Source organism: Ammospiza caudacuta, chromosome Z (assembly GCF_027887145.1).
Source record: "Ammospiza caudacuta isolate bAmmCau1 chromosome Z, bAmmCau1.pri, whole genome shotgun sequence".
In the NCBI taxonomy this organism is placed as follows: Eukaryota; Metazoa; Chordata; class Aves; order Passeriformes; family Passerellidae; genus Ammospiza; species Ammospiza caudacuta.
The window spans coordinates 50,374,015-50,401,029 of NC_080632.1; the positions used below are offsets into that span (position 1 = coordinate 50,374,015).

At 34.7% G+C, this 27,015-nt stretch overlaps 1 protein-coding gene across 3 annotated transcripts in view; it reads left to right on the forward strand.

Annotated features, from left to right (window-relative positions):
- Window positions 1-27,015, forward strand: part of PDE4D (phosphodiesterase 4D) — a 348,137-nt gene that overhangs the window by 144,867 nt on the left and 176,255 nt on the right. Inside the window, exon 1 of one of the 3 annotated variants that reach the window (XM_058824294.1) lies at window positions 25,786-25,910. The exons of the other annotated variants lie outside the window; for them this stretch is intronic. Within the exon in view, the coding sequence (XP_058680277.1) occupies window positions 25,786-25,910 (125 nt within the window). Of the gene's footprint in view, window positions 1-25,785; window positions 25,911-27,015 lie in introns of those variants that run through there. 3 annotated transcript variants of the gene reach the window in all.

The following is a 27,015-nucleotide window of genomic DNA, read 5'->3' on the forward strand; positions in this document are numbered from 1 at the left end:
CCTCCTGGTAGGCCTGGAATATGTAAGAAAGAAAAAGAAAAGATAGCTTTGTTACTTGGATCCGATTGTATTATTTCCTGCTGTGACAATCTATGGTTTGTGATGAAAGTCTGTTAACATTGTTAACTTTAAGAAGAAAAAAAAAAAAAATCTTCCTTTATTGAACAGGAAAAGTAGCAAGTAAATAAAATTACTTGGGCATATTTCTTTGGTCATTACCAGGTTATTTTCATCTTCTGTGACTGAGAAAAATATTGCCAGAAAAGACAAAAATGCTTTTTACAGAATTATAAGCTAATGGTTTTGGAACAGTGTGAAAATATTACTTCTAGTCATAGATATTTACTATTTTCTATGTACTAATAGATTTAGATATGTAACTGATAAAAGCATTTAATAGAAATATTTTGGCATGGTACTTATTAATTTTACTGACAAGTGTTTATTTTTTATGTTAGGCAAGTTAAATATGGATTTAAAAATGCCATGTGATTATAATGTCTTCAAAACATTAATATTATTTTTCATATGGATGTGCTTATGGAAATAATAGTTTCTTTGGCCTTTTGCTAATGATTTTAAGAATTAAATTAAGCTTATAGTTTGCTAATTTCTCTCTGTAAATTAATTTTGTTGCAAAGTAAAGGAGAATAAAATCCCTTTCTAATTGTATAAATAGGGCCTTATAATGGAAAGACCTAAAAAACCTTAAGTGTAAATACGCTTTAAATACACCTTAGTGTATTTAACTCATCTGAGGTATTTTAGAATGAAATAATACAAGCCCAAAATATAATCCACCTGCACAATATTCAGTTAGTATAAAAATATTTCAAACCATATGTAGGGAGTATCTAAATCATTAATTATCGGTTTATTAGTGGAGTTAAACATACAACATCAGTTGTAAAATGGACTCATTTTGTAAAGTGTGTTGTCTTCAGCTGGCCAAGTTGAAGATTTCTGGAAGAAATAGTAAATTAATTTGCCATTACAAACTTCTTCCAAACTTGAAATTATTAGAACAAATAATACTGGTTTTAAAGGTTTAAGTATAAGCCCTGTGAGTCTGTTGCAGCAGAAGACTAGGGTAGGACCCTTCATGACTGCAGCATTTTCTTCTTTGGGATGCTCTCCTTTGTCTGTAAAGGTATCCTCACCTGCAGGCACAAAATACCTGAGCACAATATGTGGCACATCAATAAATGTTTTCTACCAAGTTATTAATAATAGATGCAGGGCTTTTTTTTTTTTTTAAACTGAGAAATGAAAAGGTTTTGCAGGAGAGTTTTGGGAAAGATTTTCTCATATCAAAAGACATTTTTCTTCCATTACCCTGATCAGCAGTGGTGAGCAGCAGGACGCTGTTCTGGGCTCCATATTCAGCTGTTGAAGCAAATTGGTTGTGAGGTTTCACATGTTGGAAGGGCAGTGAGGGACAGGACTGAACCAGTTCCTGGAGAGGGAGAAGCCCTCTTCCCAAGCCTGGGAGGAACAGGCATAGCTGCTTGGTGCACCCACATCCCTGGCAGCATCTCTGTCTGCTGTTTCCTAATGGCATTGAAAAGTTTGAAAACAACATTTACTGTCTGGTTGCAATTCCTGCTCTATCTGCTGGAGCCAGAAATTGATGCAGTTATTGTTGCAGTGGGAAATAGTTAAGCTATGATTTCTCTAGGGGCTGACTAATGATATCCATTTCTGGGTCTTTTTCTGCTTTTGTTTTTTACTCTGTGGCTTTGTGTTAATGACTAAATGGAACCTGGGCTCATCTTTTCTTTTGTTTTACTTTTTGTTTTTTTACAATTCCTAGGAACTGGTTTTGTTTCCTAAAAATAATGCAGTGAGATAATTGTGTGCAGGTGTATTCCTTTGAGTCTAGGAAAATCCAGTTAAACATCTGCAGATCAGGTTTATTCACCTCTTGTTTAGGTGCTCAGAGAAATAGGAGTGGGCTGTTGGGAAACAAGAAACCCATCATGATAAAAATACAGAGTTTACTTTGGTCCAGCTTTACTGTTTAAATTTGGACTTAGATTTGTTGTCATTGCAAGTAATTGACTACTAAATCTTGACTGTACAGGTAAGAAAAATCTTTCTACCTGTGGTTGCATTCCATTGTAAACAGTCTAAGTGAGTTGTTCCACTGGGCCACAGGTAGTTATGGTAAAGAACCTCTTTCTTCAGAGCACCCTCTTCAGCTCATCTTCAGAGTATCTTTATTGCTGTGTGTATGGCTGAGCAGGATCAACATTCTGAATTCTACAGCTCACAATAGGACTGCAACACTTATAAATATCCTATCATCTATAGGATATATCTATATGATATATTAATTCATATTCATATTCATATTTGTGTTTTTTATTTATTAGAAAGTAGAATTTTAATAGAAAGTCATAATTTACAATTTGCATTTTTGCAAACAAGACTTCAAATTTTTTTATGTCATTGGAATGCTGTTCTACTTTATGCAAGTATTTGAAGGTGTTATTTTTTCATATGTTATGAATCATGGAAAATAGTGCTTTTCTATTTGCCCTTACTGCTGAGGCATGTGAATAAAGAGAGGGGGAGGGAAGAGAAGAGAATGGGAGAGAAGGGTGTTGTTTCCTTAGCAACAGGCACCCTGATGCTCAGGGCACAGGTGGCATCTGTCTTAAAGGCTGTTTAACAAAGCATGCAGGAAAATATGAAAGAAAGAATAGAATTTCTGTGGCAAGAGAAGGATTTTCTCAATCAGTCCCAAATAACCCCAAACACTTCCAAAAAATTCTCAGCTGATTTGGTTGTGAACTTGAATAGGAAATAAACTTTTATGTTTGTTACTCAAAAAAAATAAAGTCAGGAAAAATATCCTAGACATGAGTGAATTCTAGTAATCACGGTCCTGATATTGCAAACTTATAATGGTCAGCTTTAAGTTGGAAATAATTTTGGAGAGATGGAACCCTCACAGATGTCAGGAGCTAGCAAAGAAAGTTATACCTTTCTAGGCAACCTGGCATAGCTGACACTGGGATTGCTGAAAGCAATTTGGAAATTATCTTCTGTGGGTGTTCTTGTAAGGAGCACATTACGTTTTTAAATTTTTGCAATGTAAAGATAACCTGAGAGTCAGTGTAAAAAGATGAATGTGTAATATACTCATGTAATTTTGAATCTATATTCTGTTCTGAATTTTCACAATTACTGATTCACAAAAATCTGCTAAGACTATGTTCTGACTTTGCTATTCTTCCATTAGACCTTAATTCAGAGGAATGAAATGTGTTCATCAACCTCTTGCCAATTAAGTTGAACATCCTTTTCTCTGAAACTTTGCTTTTTGACAAAATTGTCTTCAATTAGTTGTTTTGATGCAATAGTTTTAAAATGAAACTTGAATTTTTCATTTTTGTCTGGAATTGCAGCAGTTATATCAGAAAAATATGTGGCAAATGTGGTAGATGTAGGCAGTGTGTGTATATTGCAAAAATAGCTAACACCCATAAAAATAAAATAAATGCACATTTCTTAGAAAACTGTATTGTTTTATCAAGTATTTTCAAAGACAGTGTGCTTGATTTTTCAGTTTGGTAGGGCTATTTTTTTTCAAAGTGTTCAGAAAAGCGGAGGACTGGAGCAAATCATATTTGGTTTATTGGTGAGAGCTTGGAAAGAAAAGACGGCAATGAAGGAGGTATGATTCAGCCTAGATATAAAAAATATTTAGGGATAAGGTTAGTGGAACAATGTAACAGATTTCCCAGAGAGATGGTGGATGTCCTTTTCCTGGAAACATGTAAGATAAAGCTGGACAGGCCTCTGAGTAACCTGATCTAGTGGAAGATGTCCCTGCTCATGGCCAAGGCGGTTGCACTGGATGACCTTTAAGGGTCCCTTCCAACCCAAACCATTCTACTCACTATTCTGTGATTCTAGGTACAGGTGTGTATCCAGACAGAGGTGGTCCAGCCAAAACATCCAATTGCAGGATCACGGCTCTTCCCAACAAACACTGAAATTTTCAAGATTGAACTTCATGGGGTTTTGCTTCTTTCTACTTGATGTACTGGATGCAGGCAAGAGCTATGCGGAATTTATAGGTGTACAAAAGGTGAAAGCAGCAGCAGGAGCACAGCAGCTCTGTGTTTCATTGGACATTTGAAAGTATCTTTTTAAGCTGAGGGCGAAATAGATTGATTTGCTATTTGTGACAAGTAATCCATAGAAATTTTATGACAACCCAAGTGAAAGTGAAAAAATAGTAAAAATTTTACTGCCTTCCACCAACTTGCCACATTTCTTTCTTAAAAGCATCACAAGGTTTTTCCTTGTTTTTAGCAGGAATCTCCAGAGCTCCCTTCAGTCCCACTATTCTGAGTTCTATGTACATATAGTAAAAGAAAACATAGTATATAAAGGATTAAATAAAACCTACTGTATACAGGTGATGGCTAAGTCCTGATTTTTTCTTGAGAAATTTTGGATGGAGAAAATATATGATCTGCTGCATTTTTTAAGCATATTTTACACTGGAATTAACACGTGAATATTGAGGGTAGATCTGCAGAAAGATTAAAACATTTATCAAAATGTAGTTAGGGATATTTCAGATCTCAGATCTTAAATGTCTTTGTTTTCTGGGTGCTTTAATATCAAGACACATGAGACACTACAGATGGATTTGGTTTTTTGCCCTAATTATTGACGCTTGATAGACAAAAACTCTGTATAACTCTCAGTAAAGGGTTTTATTTTAAAGGACAGAATTCCCATTCATACATAATGAAGTGCCAGCTATTAGAAACATAACATAAAAATTAAGTGAAGCAATTTGCCCCAGATTATGCAAACTCACTGGATACAAACAAGAAACAGATTTCCTGGCTTACAGTTACAGACTTCACATTTCAGAAGAACACATACATATCTAATTACCTTCCAATAAGATTTCAAGTGAAGTATTGGGGAATTAGAAAATGTCAATATAAAGGTAGTTTCTTCAGTTCACCCTCTCAATATAAGTGCTGTTTTGAAATCTTTAATTATATGGATACTGTAATACCCTCTCTGATGAAAAAGGGAAGAAATGTTATTTTTTTTGTATTTAAAAACTATAGTGTCCCATTCGGACCTAGGGATATTCAGTAATTGCATTACAAGATTTCTTCATGACACCTTCAAAGTGGCATCTGTAAATAATAGCTATTGAAAATTTTACACTAACCATGCTAACAGACTTTATTTTTTGTCGCAGGATATTTTTGGATTTTTATGCCATTTTAAGAAAAGCACTTAGCATTTCATATTAGTTTAAAGTGTTTGCATATTACATCTAAGAACTAAGAAAAAGGTATAGTGAAAATTAGTGTAGTGTAGACCAGATTATCTCTAGGGAGTGTAATTTTGATATGTTTTGGTACCCAGAAGCTAGTTTACAGATTTTTTTTTTACAGCACTAACTGATCAGCTTGTGGATGCCAAGCAATACATATTGAATTCAGTATTTCTGGATATAAATTTGTGTCTCTTTAGATTTAATGTGTGTTGTATGCAATTGTAACATTCGCCAATTATTATCTCAATCTACAGATCCAGTATTGACTGTTATATATCTATGACTATTATTTTATATATCTAAGCAATTTGTTTAAAAGACATTTATTAAGGAAAAGTTTAATATTCTTAGTAAATAAGAAGATAAATTAACTGTACTTTGCTAGTAAATAGCAGTATTCTGAGATATCCAACAGGACAGGGATGGATGTCACTTTGAATTAATTAAACACAGGTACAGCAGTGAAATGTTGTACCAGTCAGTGTTGCTGCATTGCCAGTAAAATGCCAATCAGTGTTGCTACATTGCTGACTTCTGCTCTGAGTAACTTGACAACTTTTAAGACCATATGAATTTTGTATTCTATGCATCTGTAATTAAGATGTTAAATAATTCAAAGCAAATGAAACCAAAACCTGGACGATTTTGTAAACCATGGAATTAAGGAACTTTAATCCTTATGTTTTTTTATAGTTGCCCAGAAAAAAAAAATTGATGCTATTAAGATTATAAGAAGAATGTATTGTGCTTCATTTATATTCACAATTATCCTAAAGAATGCTCATCAGTTTTTATATGAATGACTCTTCATAATGCAGTACCCTACAAAGCTCAAGTGTTTCTGGAGTCTTTAACAGTTTGAAATCAGGGTGCATATAAATGAGAATTAGCATCACAGAATCATAGAATGGTTTGTGTTGGAAGGGACCTTAAAGGTCATCTAGTTCCAAACTCTTTGCCATGGGTAGAGATGTCACCCTCTAGATCAGGTTGTTCAGGGCTCCATCTAACCTGACCTTGAGCACTTCTGAGGATAGGGAATGCACAGCATCTCTGGGCAACATGCTCCAGTGCTTCAGCAATCTCTGAGTAGACAATTTCTTGCTAACATCTAATCTGAACCTGCCTTCTTTCAATTTTAAACCATTATCCTTTGTCCTGTCACTATAGCACTATAGACTATCCCTGCTTTTTGTAAGACTCCTCCAGGCAGAGGAGGAGTTAACTGGCCACAGATAGGAATATTTACTGCAGAACTAGTGTTTTAGCAATGTGTTATGGCCTAAACTTTTGAAGTATTAGCCTGGGTAACTTTTGCTAAACAGAGAGCTGGTTTCCCCTATACCGTAAGGCAACTTTAGATTACTAGTTCTTAGATTTGATCTGGTGCTAGATGGCATGAATTACACACTAACCTAGTTGGTTCAGCTAGGACTTGTGGGAAGCAGTTGTGCTGTAGGTGTCTTTTATTTCCTAAGTGTTTCCAGCATTGCATTCACCTGCTTGCCCCTCTTAACATATTTCTGAGAAGTGCTGTCTCACTGGTTATGAGCAATACTGCAGCAGTTTCTCATGTAAAACTTCCTTATCCTACCTCCGTAAATATTATTGAGAAAAGGATACAGGCGTTATCAAAATAGTTATTAATTGGAAAATATGGTCTCTGTGGATGAGGTTAGTACTAGCATAATCTTATCATCCATATCTTCTGAAGTATAGAACCTTTTTGTGTTCTTTCCCTTTAACAAATATAATGCTGTTTCTGTTATCTTGATTGTATGTTGGTGATATCATTGGCCATTTTTCCTAACTTCTGAGAATAACACAGGATTTTCATTGCCATAGCAACTTTTGAAATCCTTAAAATATAGTGTATCACATGTTCTTTTCTTTGGAATGAAGTCCTGCAAAATATATCAGAAATTTCATATTGGTTGCGTCTTACTTCTAGAATAGTCATATAGTTATGCACAAACTAATACATAATCTTAAAAAAAATGAGCTGTGAGGTTAGGTTATGGTGTATTTATTAGATCATGTGTATTTATTTTCCAGAGGTGTGTTTTTTCATTGAAACGCTTGAAGATTATTGGAATTACAACTACCACGCCCACTCCTTAAATGTATGGAAAGATGTGAAGAGGGAAATTGCAGTGGTGAAGAAAGAGCAGCAGTAGATAGAAGGCAGTTCAATACTACAACTTCTCTAAGATCTTTTAATTAATCTCTTCGAAACATATTTTCTTCTCTAGCCACCATGATTTTCAATAATGTGATTCAGAAGACTAAATAATGCTCATGTGGGAGCACATTAAGCTATGCCCATAATTACAGCTCAAATAAATAGGAGCGTAAATTTTGTATTCATTGATGAAACCTTATCACTGCTTTATCTTACCTGGTAGGCGTGGGAAACAGACTTTCATAAAAGGGCTAATGTCCCTTGCATCGGAGCTGTTGCAGCAAGCAGGATTATCAGCCAGGTAATCCAGCAATCAGGATTATCGACCAGAACTGCAACACTTCATTGATTCTGTGTGACTCCACACAGTCACACAGGATCCCTGTGCAACCTGAAGGGACCTGAAAGAAGTGGTTTTACACAAAACTAAGCACAGGGAAGCAAGCAAAATACAGAAAGTGTTCGGGAGGAGGAAAGAAAGCAGTATTGGGTGGTAGAAGTACTAGTGTAGAGAGTAAATAACATTTTCTGTTGTGATGAATACTCATACAACATTAGCCCATATGTACCTCTTCTGTTGCCAGTTCCTCTATCTGTCAGTGTTATGCTGTCATAAACTGAAAACAGAAGCATGCAAAGATGACTTTCTCTGCCTAATGTCTGCCATCAGCATCTGAGAAACATTATTTTCAGTGTGGACATCTTTGATCTCCTTTACTAAGAAGAACAAATGAAAGAGTAGAAGGACAGCTAATGCTCAGTGTGTTGTGGCAGTGCCATGTAGCAGTCAGTTTTCAAATATTCATCATCCAAGCATTTTTATTCTGCAGTCTAGTGAGAAGCAAATTATACTTCATCTGGTTTCTACAAAAAAGGCTGAGAGGATTTTAATATATTTGGGGGGAAGAAACTAAAATTGCTCCAGATTTCTTCTTGTCTTTGTAATTCTTTCTCCAGCTGTGGCTTTAATTAGTTCTGCAACAGCACCACTGAGAATCTATCCTTCAATGCCAACATTTGAACATTATAAATGTACATGCTCTTGCATGTAAAGAAAATAGGTTTAAAAAGATGGAACTTTCTAAAATTGTATGTAATTTTGGGCTCTATGATGATTTCAGCTGCAATCTTCAAAGTATCATCTAAATGATAACAGAAGCTCATCCTTTCCATCCTCCATCTGCAGATATATAGAAATATCAATATACAAATACTGACTGCTAAGTGTTTCCTGGATGTGTCCTTCTCATATGGCATTAGGGGGCAAATAAATAATGGTAGACAAACATTATATCCATGAATGGCTGGGATTCCTCACCATGTGTCTCAGCAAGACATTCCTCCATTCAACTCTCACCAGTTTCTTGCTGTCAATGGAAAAGTTCTGTGTTGGCTTCATTAATAGTCTGAAGTGCCTGAGATAAAAGCCAGTCTAGCAGACAATCTAATAAGCCCCACTGAGGAAGTTAACACATTTACCTGGGCTAATAAGTCCCACTGAGGATGGGAACATATTAAGTTGGACTTGACTCTGTCCAATACAATTACACAGCACAGCTCTCCAGGTTTTTCTGCACTTAGGTCTGCTGGCAGAAGCTTTTACACTGCCCAGAAGACAGCAGGGTATGAATTGTTGCTGCTGTAGTTCAACAAGTAAACCTACAACTCGTTGTCAGAGGCTGGTATCCTTAGAAGGTCTGGCTATTTGAAAGTCATGAATGTTCTCTCTTTATACATAACAGTTATAGCCTCCTTAGCTAAATTAAAGCTAAACCAGTTACCCTTACCCCTTTTATGGCTGAATGACATATAAAATCTTCCTTTTCCAAGAACTGCTTTGCAGCTCTTTTATCACTGAAGCAAGCATGAGGAAAGTGGGAGATTGTGCTATTTTAGGATAGCATACAGGGATGTGCATCATATTTTGATCCTCTGGGTCTGAAGAAGTATCTAAGTCTATTTGCACTGCTTGGCAAAGTTAACTGTACTCTGCACCAGCACAGGATACTGCCTTAATGTGTTAAAGCAGAAAAAAACCCCACTTTCAAATGAGAATTTTTTGCTGCTGCTGATCTTTCTTTTGGCCTTAATATAAAAATATTTCTTGTGGCATTTGTCCCAGGTATTTTCTTATAATCTTCTTACTTCTGCTATCCCCTAGGGGCAAAAGAATAGATGTAATGAGAGCAAAAGAGATGTCTTAAAAACCTGTTTTGACAAACAGTGAAAATGTAAGTCAAACTACAGATGTAAAATATGGAAGTGTCAGTTGTCAGGTTCTCTGACTATAAATACTTTTAGCCTTCATTTACTGAGAAATTTAGTTAATAATATTCATTCCTTCAGCCACTTAAGGTCTTTTTCTTTCTGTGTCTGCTGAGTGCTGTACCTATTCCAGAAAAAAATTGCACTCCTGTTTTTTTCCCCTAGGAGTTATGTCCAATATAAACTTCAGTTTTGTAAGAGCTCTAATTTAAGTCTAATAAAAAGTTTTTGTCACCCTTTTCTTCTAGAATTTTGTTACTAATTTCAATTTATAAATTATTAAGCAAAACTATTAAATACAGAAAAAACCCAGTGTTTTTAATAAAATATAATGTCAGCATTTGTAGCAATGACTCATACACACACAATTGCTATCATGGCAATTTATAGGACCTCTAAAAAGTAACTTTTCCCCTCTGCTACTCTCACCCTTTTGTCCCAGTTATTGATTGACATCTGGGCTGAATTGAGCTTGCAGTCTCATGAGTTGTGTCTAGTTGGCAACACCAAGAGGAGGCAGATATGAAGTCTGGGGAGTCCAGGTGTTAGGCTTGTCAACAACGCCAGTGGTGAGTGCGCTGAGAGAAAGAGAATCAAAAACAGGGCTGGAAAGTGATGACCAGGAAAGCATAGAAGGAAGTGTTTTACAGCAGTAATGGCTTCTAATGTGTGTCAAATTCACTTTTATAACCTTGTATTCTTCATGAGAGGCTTCAGTGTCACTTCTGGACTGAGCTTTCAGACATTCGTTAATGATGTTTTCACAGGACTTCTGCTGAAAGTATAACAGGTTGTAAATTCAGTAGTGCTGAATAATAGGGATTTAATTTCTTTGGTGTTAACTTTTTTATTTGTGGAGAGCTTTATTTCTGTGCATATTTAACTGAGATGACAGCATGCATATGTTTAGACTACTGAGGATGATATTTTTTAAAACAATAATTCTTTACTGTTTATTGTTAGCACAATTTGGATTAATTACTAGAGAGAAACACTGTACTGAGAACTGGTAAAAATCCTGGTTGTCTAGTCATATTTGAAATGCAGAGCATTTTTATATCTTCTTACACAGTTCTTTCTAAACTCAAGCAATTTTTATAATCTTTTTCCAGTTTGTGGCATGAATATTTTGATGGAATTAAATAGCAAAGAAACTTTAGTGATCTTAAAATACCTTCAATATTTCAATTTTAGTCTCTCTAAAATTTGATGTATCTGTATGTACAAGGACTGAAAAACTGCTTTTTCTATGAAGATATAAGAACTCAAAGTTTACTTGCATGTAAATACAGTTACATTCAATAATACTAAAGTAAAACTAATTTTAAATTCAACTGCACAAAAATATATACTGGAAGCTAATGATTGTGGCTGATAATTGAAATTAAAATTTTTATTCTATTGTCCACAGAAAGATATAAATATTTTGTACAAAAGCTGTCAAAAATAAGTGCTGTGTTAAATTTTAAGTATTACAAGAAAGAAGTTTCTTAACAAAATTCAGAAAGATTTTTGAATATCCAAAGAAGCATAGTGTCCTATATGTTCGCTTATGTGCTAACTTCACATTAATTGTGCATTAATTAATATAATCAAAATACTCTTGGAGAAACAATAATTTTTTCCATAGCTTCTGTAAGTATTTTTTTATGCTACTGATATAAGTAAAAATTGTAAGCTTCCGTATTCTAATGATTTATTTCTTTATGTTCTGTTTTCTAGGTAAGTACTCTGTCTTTTTCTTCCTGACATTCCTCTCTGCCTTCTTGAAGTTCAATGAAAGAGGTAAAAATCAAGACAACAAAAATGAAGGTCTATTTGGTAAGAATTTACTTTGGTTTACATGCCTATCTACTTTTTTCTTTTTGTAATTGAAGCAATGCACCCATTACAGAGGATTAGTTTGTGTAGAATTAGAGAGAGAACCTGCTAGGAGGAGCAGTTCATGAGAATCCTGGTGGCACTGCCAGGCCGCCCAGGTGAACTGCAGGCAGCGCTGCAATTGCAAGGCAGTTACAAGGCAATAGCAAAAAGTGAAAAATAGCGTGAAATGCCTTTAACTGTGGTTCTTTTTAGTTTGTCTCACAAGCATTTGATGAAGCAGTAGAACAGGTGGCCTTCTGAACTTCTCCAAAATACGTTGTCTGTGCTCAATTGAAGCTATTTATGAAGCTATTACTGATAGTTTCCATTGTAGCTACAGTTACAGGAATGCAGGATACAGCCTTAGCTGGGCTAGGACTGATAACTTTTAGTTATAAGGCCAAGGAGAGTAAAAAGAGAAACAACAGAGGAGGAGACTGAGGATCATTACAAGGAAAATGACACGAGTGAATGTTTTTACAGCGGAAACATGAATCTCACACGCCAGTGCTTTTCAGGGCAGAACCAAAGATTTGAGGTGGTGATGTCTTCTGGAATCATTGTCCAAAACAGAGTTTTTGAAAGCTTAATGGTGCTAAGGGGATTCCAGGGGTCTTGGACGTGGCCATGGAAGGCTGACATGCTAGCACAGATGAATGTCATCTATCTGCCTGACCTTTGTAGTACGGGCGTCACACTGGTAAATGCTCCAGGACTCATACTGGCCTAGGAATCTACGCATGTTCCACTGCAAAACTCAAGTTCTTGTGCTTGCTAGACGCTATAGCTTTTCTGACACATCTGAAAAATAATTATAAATTTTAATCTTGTATGAATGTAGTTTACCTAATTTTACACCACCTGCATTAAATTTCGCTATATTTGTGTTCGCACACATGCATATACAAATGCACATAGGTATATCTAAAACTGTGGTAAAAAGTTAAATTATCTTTGAGCTAGATAGTTTGGAAAATGAAAATTATAACAGCTCAAAAAAAATTACTTGAAGAAAGTTTCAAAGGCTAAAGAGGGCAAGTACTAACTACAACTATTGGAACTGCAATTATTGGAATTATTGGAATCTTGATTAAAAGTAAAAAGAATAGAAGCAATATTTTTGTATTTCCCTCATTTTAAAAAATGTCTAATTCAGCTTTTTGATACATAAGGAAGTTCAGATTGCCTTAAAAAGTTACAAGTTACTAAAAATAGGAGATTAAAAGGTCTTGTAAATGCAAAGTATTGTACAAATTAAATTATTTAATCTTGCTGTAAAAATCAGATATTCCTCTAATTAAAAAAAAAATGAAATAAGTTTAGAGGAGCAACAAGAGCAACAAATCAAAAAATCAAAAGCCACACATGCTGGGATTTTTCACATTTTAAATGTTCATTTAGTGACTTCTTGATGAGTCTACACAGTGACTCTACTGAGATCTTCAAGATTTCTGTACTTATTTCAAGAATATCAGGGAGCCAAAAATAATGACTAATATTATGATAAAGACATATTTTTATATATGTATTTTCATAATAGATGTTATTTTTCAGATGTATAGTAGAAAACATACTTCAGGTAAAAACGGTTTGATAAGAAGTTACCAAATCAACCTGCAGAGGGCAATACGAGGGTTTTAGCGTAGCAAGTGATTAGCTGAGTAGGGAAATTAGAAAATTCACTAAGGTTTCATTATAAGGAGTTTTAAAATTCATTCAAGTTGTTTTTAGATTTTGCTGCTCAAGATACCAAAATAGTATATCTTGTTCTGAGCTGTTGTGGAATAGAAACTATCTTTCAAAGTGATTTTTTTTCTTTTATTTTTTTTTCTTTTGTAAAAAAATCTTTTGCTCTGCAGTTCTGGTAAGAAAAAAAAAGAAAGCAAAACCATTTAAATAACCAGTAAAATCCTGTAAAGGTTTCAACACCATGTTCCACAGTATTTTCCTTCAGACTAAAACATCATATATAAAGGGAGAGGTTAAATATATATCTATTTTTGTATATAGATAAATATGTATAAAACATGCCTGTGACTATGTTTCCATTCCATATGACTTTAAATTCTTGTAATTTAAAATACCTTTTGAGGGAAGGGAGGGGGTGTCTGTGGTATGGTAAAAATCAGCCATGACACATAGGCCTGGCAACCTCTTATTTTCTGATGCTAGCAGATTGCATGGTTCTGTAAGCTTTCTGACAGAAAATTAGGTTGAATCTGACTTTTGTGAGTTTTTTTTACTAGGAGCCTGTTGAGAACTACCTACTGTGATCTCTGTATTGCCATCCTGAAGGCACAAATAATAGAATCATTCAGAAAGGGTACCTTTAGAGGAAAGGAACTGGGGCTTTAAAGGTAGAATGAGTTTCTTTTGTACCATGCAAAATAAATAAACATACTTATTTCAAGTGAGATCTTTTATTTATACCTATAGGGACCATTCAACTATGCAAATTGTACTATTTAGGTAATATCTTGTATATACACATAATATCTTACAGTAGCTCATGCATGCACAAGTGACAATGTTGACAAATGGTGCAAACATAATTACATTCTCATAAACACAGAGCAAGCTGAAATAGAATGCAGCCTTGCTTTGGAGTTGTTTCTAATTTTTTTTTTAAATGCAATAGTTTTTGGTTTTAAATATTGGCATTTTACATTCTAGCAATTTCTGCTGATGTTTTCCTAACATGTTTTGTCAAACCAATTTAATATGCAGCTGTTCTTCTGCTAGAAGAAAACTGTATGTAAATCATGTATTTAATAGCAGAATCTTATTGACTTAAAAGCTGGAGGGTTTTTTTTATGAAACCTTTGTTGTCTAGCATTACTGGGTTTTGAATGCATTTTCTTTGTCATTTCCAAGCTTGTTGCATTATAGTATAGATACAGAATTAAGCACTGAGAATGTGTTCTTCAAAAGACCAAATAATCTATCTTCTAACAGGCTCTTACAGGAATTAAGGCTGTGAAGTCATAAGGACAGGAGTAGTAAATTGTTGTTTTGGAACAAATGGACTAATAGAAGAGCAGCAATCATGCGTAGTGTGGGCTACAGATGATGACAGAAGAAATGGAAATGTACCTGGTTTGTGTTGTTGCAGCTAAGATAAACTGAAAATCTTTGTTCTTATCTCATTTTGAGACAAGTACTCTCACATGTCTAAGATAACATCAGATAACTATAAGGTTATTGCATACTTTCCATATTTGCAATGCATGTAAAATTACTAACTTAATATAGTTTGCTCAGACTCCTGCGTAATCCTAATACAAATAAGTCTGCACTATAGAGCTAGATGACTCTGGTACAGTGACCCTCTTGCACATAGAAAATGCAAGGTATCTTGAGGGAAAATACAGGACCTGTGTTTTTCCATTTACTTTTGAGTTTGTGACCAATGTGAGGGTAGTAATCTTTTGGTAAATTTTTCTAAATTACTCATCTTTTTGAGGCCAGAGGAGTAGCCTGTTTCCTGACTCTTGTACAAGTTGTGTGCTTTTACTTTTGGACCTGGAAGAAGAAAACACGGTTCAGCATGCCAGTCTGCACCCTGTCTTTAGAGATGCACAGGAAACTTTCAGCATTCTTGGGTGGAGATGGGCTTTATTGTCTTGCTCTCTACCCTTTCAACTCAGCACAACCTACCTTGTTTTATCTGCATGACTCTATTCCCCATCTTCTCCCCTATTCCAGATATCCTTTGGGCATATGCTCTGTTTGTTGTCCCCAACTTTGTCGTTCACTGGAGGCTTCCAGAAAACAAAACCAAAAATTTGTCCTGTTTTTACAAATACTTTAGTCTTCTAAAAAGTAAAAAAACCCCATATTTTTAGATCTTACTTATGTGTTGTACACATAAATTGTACAGCACTGTACTCTATCATGATGCTATCCTGCAAAATTTTACTCTTTCTTCTTCTACATCTTAGCCTTTATTGCTTCAAGGGTTTGGCATGGAAAGGACTTGTCAGACATAAAACATTGTGACTCTGGTGATTTTTAGTTGCTGGGTTTCTCAACAGAAAATTCCATCATATTGTGAAACCGTATTTGGATGAGACCATGTCTTGTTCTGAAATGGAACTATGATGTACAGTGACTACATCCAGAGTACAAATTCATTCTGTGCTCATGGAGTTCTGAGCTCTGATTTCACCTTATTATTATGACATCCAAAAGTGTCAGCTGCAGCTGAATCTGTTACATGCTTTGCTCCAAAGAAGGTTTCTCTTTGAACTGTGTTACTTCCTCAGACTTAAAATCAGTTCCCTGTGGTTCATGAGCAGTTTCATTTTGGCCTTTTCCAAACTGCTCTGCTTATGTCACTTTATACAGCATTCTTTTCCAAATGGCTACTTCCCTAACTGGAAGCGCACAAAGGCTTTGAGCACAATAATGGCTAAACCTCCCTAAAGGACTCTTCACAGCAACATCAACTGAAATCGGTTACTAAAGCAACAAAACTCCACTGAAATCAAGGTAATAATTAATTGGTAACATCTGCAAAATTTTAATTTCATCCATGCCTTATTGTATCAAAAGAACAACAATATAGAGAGTCTTGGTGATTTCTGGGGAAGGAAAAAAGGTGACCAAGTTTGTCTGAATAGATAAAAAGGCTAAGTTCACACAAAGAGTTCTGTCCTGCTATGATCACAGAGTGCCTCTCTGAGTATCTCTTCCATCAAAAAAAAGGTTTGCTTTATCCAGATATCCACATTCAAGTAAGACTCTCAGAGTCTATCTTGGAGACAGAGCAGTTCTCAAAATGTTCTAACAAGTAACATGATGTTCAGCTGTGTCAAACATATAAAGTTAGCAGGATCACATGACAAATTTGAGACTGGATTATGGTCTGACTGATTATGCTGGCACTTCTCATTTCAACCATCCTGAGGGAGTAAAATCTATCAGTTGTCCACAATTGAATCTACACTGACGCTTACATAAAACAAAAGGGACTGTGATCTTTATAACTTGCCTAAATCCAGCTCTGAAAATAACTTGCCTACTTTTCTCTCAGGGCTTGCTAGGCAATGTTCCTGAAATTTAGCTGCTGTAATTATACCTAAGATGGCATCATGTGTCATTTGGTGCTGTTCTCAGGTTTAACTTCAAGCCATAGAAAACATAAAAGTGTTACAAGGGTCACCTTGCCATTTGTATTTATTATGTACTAATTAATGACAACATTACAGAGCAGATTTATTTCATTTTCTCCACTAGTTTAAGTCTCTGATAACACAAGAGTAGGTAGCCTTTAAGTGGTAATCTTTAGCAGTTTGAATTAGAAATTTAAATGAACTTCAAATTTAAGGCCATGAAAGGAAAACCAGCCTTTTAATACAAAGCTTCAAGAGCTTTATGATGATGGTTATTTACATTACTGTAAATTATTATGCATTAACAATTATTTACAATACAAAATTGAGATAATATCTTGATTTTAATTCTTCTCCTCACTTTTATATTGGTCTTCAGCACATGCTCATTGATTTTGGAAGAAGTGTGAAGTAATATTTGCAAATACTTAACGGCTGTATTGTTCTCCTTAACTCTTGCTCTGCAGCTCACCCCAGGAAGCAGTATGACTCATTTCATACAATGAAGCCATTTTGAAAACAAATATTCTCTATGAAGTGGTGGTGGCTTGTGTTTTATCATGATAGAAATCAGAACTTATCTATAATAGACATAGAATACAAACAGGTACAGCCTTTATATTGGAAGAGAGGATGACTAAATACTAATTATTTTAAACACTTTGAAAAGGGGAAAGGAAACCTTACTCACCTCTTCCTGCATGAGAAATAAAAATGCTTTTTTATTACAAAAAGCAAATCTTCTAGAATACCTGTCAGCCCTCATGCAGGAACGCAGAAGCTGTGTCCCTGTGTGTGGAAGCAGATTCTCTGTTCATTTCAGTTGCAAATCAGCATGTCATTTTCTCTGCAGTGTGTGAAGTTTATTTGTAGCAGAGGTCAAGAATTGGGATGATGGTATCAAGGAAAAGACTTCAATAGTCAACATGGTTGATGCAGCACAAAGAAGAGTTACAGCTATTAATGTATTATATGTATAAAAGTTAAGCTATTACTGAATAAGCTAAATGCAGTACTCATAAGATCTCTGTGGGAGAAAAGTGGTTATTTTTTCTATACAGACTTTGGTTTATGCAATATTTTCATAACTGGGAATATTCTCATATTTTCAATTTGCTTCATCTGCTACATACCAGAAGAAAAGCATTAAGAAACATGTGTGGCAAACTTTGACATTCTAGATTTGTAAATAGTTAAATTATCCTTATTTAATAAAGTTAATTTTGACTGTGCATACATGGACTGTTAGTCTTCAGATGTTTAATTAGGAGCTTTTACAAAGGACCTTAATTTTATGTATTCAATGAGACTGACAGAACAGTTTCTTCTTTTATCTTCACTATTTTTTCCCCTTCCCTATTTTTTTGCCCTTTTAAAAAGCAACTTTGTCCCACTGGCTATAGAGCATCATGAGTCCTAACTGGTAAAAAAATTTATTTCCTTGTTCATTTTTCTGAAGTGTTCAACAGTATAATATCTGTGTCTGTATTTAGCTTTACAGTAACCTGAACATCTAAAATGGTAGCAACTCTTCTATTGGCAGACATGGGAAGATCAATGTCAAAAATATATGCTGTGTATTTTGGGTATTTTATTTACAAGCTAATGATCTGATTGTTTAATTTTGTGGGATTTTACATGGCATCTTTTTGGTCACATTGCTCACCAAAAACACTTACAAATTAATGTTCAAAATTTCCACAGAAGAGGTAAAAAGGGTCCCATGATAAAGGCAGACATCACTATTGTAGACATTACATTTGGGAATATTGTATTAGGCACTTTTAATGGAAAAGGCATCAGTACTCTTCGGGAATAATTTCTGTCATTCTTGAAATTTGAATACTCATCTTAGCAAAACATGACAGCTTTCTTTGCTCTTTCAGTTAATAATTGGAATCAGTTTGCCAGGGGCTCAAATGAGGCTCCTAATCCACACAAGAGCAGGAGGGAAGCTGGAGGCAGCTCAGTTATATGTATGTACGCACACACACACATGCCTACATACACATACATGTACACAAACATGTATGTGCCTTTGTCCAGGCTCAGCTCTGACAGGCTGTGGCGGTCAAAACTGTTGTAAGACACACTTAGGAACTTAAGAGTTATTTTATTTTAAAATATAAGATATTTAAGTCTTGATTCCTCAACAAATCCTTAACTCTTTGGAGTGATAGATCATATTGTAGATCACTGAATCATAGATACAGTGCTGTAAACAAGGTACTGTGAAAATTTCTTGGAGCGTGTTAGAATGTATGTCAAACTATATCCTGTAGTTATGCTAGATCACCCTGTTTTCAGGGCAAGAGTTCCTCCTTTTTTTGTAGACAATGTAGAATTAAGACTCCTTTGCCTTCAGGAAAAGATTTTTTCTGGCAGTTAGATTAAGTTAAAGGCACACCCTTCTGCTATTTCTCTCATATGTGATTTATGTGGAGTGTGACAGCCATATGAACAATATCACTGTGAGTTTTGTTTTATTTTGTTTTGGTCTATATGAAGGTTTTAAGACAGCCTAGTTATATCATCCAGGGAAGAGATAAAGAATACTATTAGATCTATACTATAAATTTTAAAATATCATGGAATGTGGAGATGAATTAGTGCCAAATAGAGATATCTACTCCTTAGAGCTTTTCTATGGGAATCAAAAAGCCTTTGTAATGTCAGTTAAAGAGGACAGCACAGTTCTTCACTTTCTTCATGGAGTTGTTAATAAAAAAACAAAAATAAAAAGAAAGTTTAAAACTAACCAGAAGTCATAACCATTATAAACTGACAGTTTCTGATGGAAAATATCTTTCTTGAAAATTAATTATCCATGAAAACCTGTAATGAAATAGACAGCCTGATTTATGAACCTGTACATTTGCCATGGCTTTCAACCCAGCTACAGATGAAACATCATGCAGCTACTTGCTCAACCCCTTTTTTTTATCTCTTGCTGCCTCCCCAATGGAATGGGGATGAGAATGAAAGTGAATCTTCTGTATTGAGATAAGAACAGTTTAATAATTGAAAATAAAATACAATAAAATAATAATTTTAAATAACAAAAATATTATAAAAAGGAAAAAACCGAACAAGTGATGCATAATACAATTTTTCCCCACCTGCCGACTGAAGCCAGACCCACATTCCTGAACCTGGATCACCACGCTTCCCAGTAACTCACTCCAGTCCTAGGCATGACTTCTGTGGTGTGGAATATCCCTTTGGTCACTTTGAATCACCTGTCCTGGCTGTGCTCCATCCCAGTTTTGTTTGGGTTTTTTGGGTATATTTTTGCATATCTCCTCACTGGCAGAGCATGAGACAAGGGAAGAATAAAAGTCCTTGACTCAGGATAAGCAAAACTTGGAAAAAACCAAAACATCAGTGTGTTAGCAACACTATTTTACCTGAATACTAAACACAGCACTCTAATAGCTGCTAAGAAGAAAGTAAGTCTACTCCAGCTGAAACCAAGAGGATATTGTAAATAACATAGAATAAGTAAATAGAATTAAAAAAAAAAAAAAAGAAGAGGTATATACCTAAAAAAATGGAATCAGAAATTACTTGATTATGAATCTATACAAAATATAAAATTTAATAATAAATAGACAAATTTGTAGTTAGTATGCCATAGATGTAATGCATATTATAGCACCTAACATTTCCCTATATATTTTTTTTGCCTGTCCAGTAAACAGCATTGGTAATACTAATTTGATGTTCTAAATATAGTAGTAGCAGTCCATGTTCAAGGAAGATGTTCATTTGGTGAGATGAATAAACAGAATTTTTCTGCTTTGTAATTACTGCAGTATGTCATTAATGTCTTGTAATGAGTAACATTATATACAGTGACACTATCTATGCTTGCAGATTGAATTGAATAAGAACTCCTGAGTTTTTAATTTCTTCTATTCATCATCTATTTTATGCCCTTAAATAATTTTTCTGTCTGAAGAATGTGATTTCCTTGCAATGAGATAGCTGAAATTCAATTTTTCAAACCTTTTTGGTTTTTTTGGAAAGATGCATGCCAAGTAAAGGTCAGGCTTCTGGGCCAATGTTCCATGGGGTGCTGAGCTGAATGGACCCACGGCAGCTATTCTAAGGGCTTAATGATATGTGAGGTAGAGAATAGAAAATCTTCATTGACAATTCCCTGTGTTATTTAATGAGATAAAGGGAAGCAAAAGTGTGTAGGAATCAATTGAGAAAAATGGGTCTTCAAGGGCAGCAGCACATTTCAATAGCAAAAGTGTATTGGCAGAGTTAAAAGAACATATGTTAAAACCAGATCCATCTTTGTAAGATAAATCTAAACATTGAAAATTGAAGCCAAGTATATGCTGTTATTGAATATTTATCTAACTTTGAACTGGGGAATCTTTTCCAGTATGTATTTGACATAGACTATATGAAACCATTTTCATTATCCCCATATGTAACAGAAAGACTCACAATATGTCTTTGCAATCTGTGCAGTGGTGTAAGCAAGAGCTGGTTCTTATTCATAACTTTATTACATGACCCATATATTAGGAATTTTTGTTTGGGTGTTTGCTTTGGCTGCAGTAGGACATATAGCATACTATCTCAGATTAATACCAATTAACACTTAATAAAAAAACCCATGCAAATAGTTTTGGACAATTCAAGCAATAGTCTTCTTTTAAAGTAAATAAAGTAAGTACATTTTTTAGGAAATTAATTCTCTAAAAAGTGGAAGAGACAATCAAATATTCATCAATCAAGAAGATATGTGTTGAAATTACACTTGTCTTCTCATATTTCTTTTGCCTTTTCATTTACAGTTAAAAAATTGTACATATTCAGCAATCAGGGAATGTTCAACAGCAATATTTAAAATAGTTATTTAGACAAATAAATAAATACATATGAAGGGAAAATCTTCAGAACAGTCATGGGAAAGGGAGCTTTGTCCAGTCTATTAAACTATAAATGAAGGTTCTTAGTTATAATTGTATTCTGGACAGACCATATCTTCCTCAGAAAAGTTTTTCGCATGTTGCCAAACCATTTTCATGTCATCTGTCAATTCTTTGTCATATTTTTGTGAAAAAATTCTTGTCACAAGGAAAAAGGTCTAGTCTGCAGATAGAAACTGACACTATATAGATGAAGAAAAATATTTTCATATATTTGGGCTGTGAATGTGAAGAACACCTGACTTTTCCTTAAAATGTTTGCTAGTCTAGTGAAATCCATGACATTGGCTGAGGCCATCCAGTCAAAACTCTGCAATCTAACAGTAGTAATAGGAGTAAGAGTTGTCAAAGTCCTACATAATTTTCTCTCATTCAGCAAGAGATTTTCTAATTAGTCTTTAATATCTAATTATTTCCCGATGTCAAACTAACTTATAAAAGTTTTTCAAAAATTGTTAAGATTTGATACATAAAAATAGTAATACAAATATACCGTATACCAAAATGAATTAAAAGACACAAGGTTAGTATTCTACATTTACTTAAACTTGGGTAAATGAATAAAGCATAATAAAAATGTAACTTTTGTTAAGTTAAAATTAAAAAAAGTGTTGAAAACCTTTTCATAAGGCAAGGAAATAGGAAGATGTTTTATTAATACTTGAATCTTCAATGATATTATAGGCAAAAACTATGATTAAGTTTCATTGTTTTTTGTCAAGTGTTTTGAGATATTTAAATTAAACTGTGTGGCAATCCAAAATATCAATATCCATCCGCACAGTAAAATCTCAGATGGATTAGTTTTACATCAAATTAAATATATCAGATTCAAAAACTGAAGATAATTATTTTACATAAATGTTGATTTTAGAGAATGTTTGTATATTGTAACATACTGTAGACCACATCTTCATGGAAAAATTTAGATGGCTCTTAAGATATCAAGATTAATTGGTTTTCATTTTTCTGCCGAAATTCAACAAAAGTCGATCCAATCTCAAAATGCCTTCATATATGCTGATGCTGAACTTTTCCACTGAAATTTCCTTTGAGACTAGTGTAAATATAGTCTAAATTACCTGCGCACTCATTATTTTGGAAACATTATGTCAAAGTAAGTTCAATTTTTCTGGCTGCATACTGTACAAAGGTGTTAAAGCTGAAGATATGTTTCACGTATTGTTTTCAAAAATTCATCCTTTGTGGAGGAAGAAAAGAGCTCTCAGACAAGTTCCATGGAGCATGTCTGGTATCAATGAGACTTCAAAATTATAATAGCTCCATACTTTGAATCTACCCAAATAAGATAAAAGTTGTTATGTCCGATAGGCTGTTCAGATTTGTAGAAAGTGCTCTTTGCAGTTGATATAATATTCCATCCCACATATGATCACAGGCCAAGAGATGGGAAGATATGTTTTGCTTTAAATTTCCCAGTAAATTTTCATGGCCTCCAAGGCACATGACTGGGAGGAAGTTTGGAGCCTCCCCTTTCTTCCAGTCTATGCTGCTGAGGGCAACCTGGTGGCTGGGGTGCAGGCATCAGCACTGCAATGGAGAGTTTACTGACCCAGAATGGCTCCTGAAGTGCTGTTCTTCCCACTTTAATTCCTTCTTTGGTGAAGAATCTTCAATGCATAAATTAAATCAATTTTGTATCTGGAACAAATATTTCCAGTTGTGCATGTGTGCCCATTATGAAATGAAAAGAAACTCTTCCACTTCGTTCATAAGGAAAATATATATAAAATACTGGTTTAAAATCAACTTTAGTTGCACTTAAATTAACCCCAAATATAAACAAACAAAAAACCCAACCAAACAAGAACCAATAAACAGGCTACTACTGAGGGAAAACCCTGTAATTTTCCTCTGATCTGATTTTTCTTAAATTATTTTTAATTTGCCCGCATTCATTACCTTTTTCTCCTTTCTTTTTCTTCTTTAACTAAAGAGCTAATAGGCATGGTATTCAATTTGCTTGCTTTTTCGCTTGGGGTTTTTTTCCTTCTTAATAAATGTATTTGCATGCTGGAGAATGGTTACCCGAGGCTTAGGTTAGATATGTTTATTTATTTATTTTAGCTTTCTGTTGTACAAAGCTGAAGTAGTTTCTGAAAGCTTTAATAACAGCTGGTATTTTACAACCTAAGTAGAATCAGATGTAGCCTTATACTAATGTCACATTTAAAAGACTAGTGCAAGTTTTCAGCTCACATCAGTCACATTTTCATCTTTCCAAGAGAATGGATTCCTCTAAGAGTGGGTGTTAATGCAATAGAAAGTTTACCTGGATTGAATTCAATCTCATAATAGTTGTGCATGCAAAGTTACACAGACAAAATGGTTTCAGGACACAAATAGAATTAAGAACAACCTATAAAAAGTCTTATGCATTACATTTATCACTTGTATCAGATGCAAGGAAAGCACACAGTATAGATGACTGTCCCCCTTTGCCTGTTTTTTTTTATCATCCTGTAAACCCTTTGACCCGTGCCAAGGGTCCATGACAAATTGCTTCTGTTTCCAGCAAGGCACTGAGGGTGGCAGCACATGGAGCAGCTGCATTGTGATTGCCCGCCAGAGCACCCCTCTGATGCATCTGAACTTCTGAATTGCTGATTCCACTTCATTTTAGCAATTCCAAGGCAAGGCATCATGATTCCGATTCTGTTGGACACCTCTTCTACCTGTCTGCTTTCAGTGAGGTATATTGGGCACATTCTTGCCATTCGCTTCTTTTTCCTTCTCTAGTGAACTGCAGCCTGTTAGGGAAAGGTAAGTGTCACCCCTCTGGAGCCATGCATAAGGTATTCCTCTTTTGGGAGCAGTCCAACGTACATTGCTCTCACAAAGTGCCATTATCTTTCTGTCTTGTTTCCTGTTAGGTTTCCACCTTTGCGGCCTCCTTTGATTTAATGCTGGGAATTCAAGAGGATTAACACCAGCCAGATAGATTGAGATGCTTATAATACTTATACATGATACACGCAAAATACCCCCAGTTTTCCAGTTCTCCAGGATAGTTTTTTTCTGTGCTGAACATAAATATCTTTTTGTCCCTCAGATTCATGTGTTGTAGTATAAAATGCACTTCATAATTTCATGGTGTGTGAAAGTAGCACTGTAGTACTATTTTTCTGGATTTTTTTGTAGTTGGGACCTCTAAGAACATTGCACAGAGACCGAGATAGTGGAGGCCGAGTAGATGTAGTTTCATAAATAAAGGCAATTTCATGGATAATTTTGAGTTGTTGAATTGTATAAAATGTCTTACAGATATGAGAAAATAACTTCATATATTGCTGTTTTTCAGAAACAGAGTAGACAGAGGTGCATAACTCTCTTAGACAGAGTTATGCACCTTTTATTACTTTGTATTAGTGGAAAATGCTTTGCTATTCAATAAGAAACATACCTCAGAGTATGAAACTTCATAAAATACATAATAAATTACATGATCTCCATTTAATCTTCATAGAGATAAAATTCTGAAATAATTTGTAGAGGAAATTCAATCAGTCTGAGTTCACATCATGAATCGTAAAACTTATTTGACCATTTCAAGTCTACCAGTGAGAAGATCCTCCTTCTCCCTTTTGATCTTTTGATATATGTGAAAACATCTCTTCTGACCCACCTGCTTCTTCAAAGCTAATTCAGTCTGTTGCTTTTTCAGATATTAGTCTTCACTGATTAAACTGTGCTTACAGTCTGTCTCCCCCCCTCAAAAATAAAATAAAAAATAAATATAAAGATAAAAGAAAAAACCCTAGAAACTAAAAATTATTAGGGTTTGTACCTATAGGTGAGGGAATCTGTTTCTGAGTGACTTTCTATTTTATCTGCTTAATCAGTAATTGGTTGGAGATGACTGGGTGGAAATAAACAGCCAACTTCCTGCATCCATGATGGTGACAGATGCAGCTGAGATGAGGAGCATTTGCTTTCCAGGCACAGGACAGCTCGGCTCCTTTGGAGCAGCATGCTTCAATGATGATGATTATGTAACATTTTGTTTCCAGTTTTCCCAGGAATGCGTCCTTTGGGCTGTTAGTCTTGTGCTGCTTCTGTTGGGATAAAATGAGTTTACCACCTAGCTGTGATCACCTGGCTCTGGGGAAAGTGGCTAGATTACAGAATGCTTGCACTCACGGATCGCCTTATGCTATTAACAAGCCAATTGATATTAAACAGCAAAGGAGACGGTATGAGACTTTATTATTCTTCAGCAAAGTGTTTGCATTGTCTACGGCTTGCTGCCTTTAAACCTTCTGTGCTTGTGTGGAGAGAGAGGGGGAGAAGGGGTGTGCCATAAAAACCATTTCGCTGTTCATGTGCTCAGTATTGAATCATGGAAGAGAAGTGTAATGAAAAAAGGAAAAGGTACAGTACCAGTTAACAGAAAAAAATTATTGCAGCAGAAAATAACTGCACACTGTGTGTGCAGTTAACAATAATTAGAAAGTTTTTCAGGGATGGAAGGTAAAACTAAGGCTATTGTCTTTAATTTTCAAGTAAAATATATACGAGGAATTTGACTACTGACAAATTATTTCTTAATCCAATTTGTCGAATATTATGTGCATTATGTATGACATTAGATACTTTCTATCTTTTTCTCTGGAATATATTTGTTACATATTTTAGCAAAGTAGCTGAAACAGCCTTTTGCATATTGTTCATTGTGGCAGAATTTTATCAAGCTGTGACATGAAGAAAAACTTCCTTTATTAATGGAATTGAAAGAGGTACTGAAACTTCTGTGTGAAAAAATCGCTCTCCCTTGATTTTGTCCCACTGGAAAAAAAAAGGGATGCAAAGTTCCATGTCAGATGAGAGAAATGGTGATATCTGATTAGCATTTTAGCAGAGGCTTTTTTGAGTTAAAAAAAAAAGAGATATTCTAATGAAAAAAGCTGCTTTAAGAAAAAAAAAAAGAATTTTTATACCAGCTGCCTTACCCCAAGTAATTTTAGGTGAAATCAATATTTATAGTCCAAAATCCTTCATGTATTTATATATTAGATAGTATTTTTAATTGAAATTGCCAGGTTATATGTAGATTTTAAATAGAAAATTCAACTTTTTACTAGGAAAATGAAAAATCTACTGGAATACTTCAATGAAAACCTTTCTCCAGTTGAAAAAAAGTACTTTTCCATAATATTTCTGATGTTAATTTTAAAAAAACCTGTTAGAAAGGGAACCACACTAATATGAAAATTTTGACTACTTTTTAATGTGATACTTAGAGAGCCCCATGATTTTAATACATAATCAAATTTCCTCTTAATTGCTTACAGTTTGAAA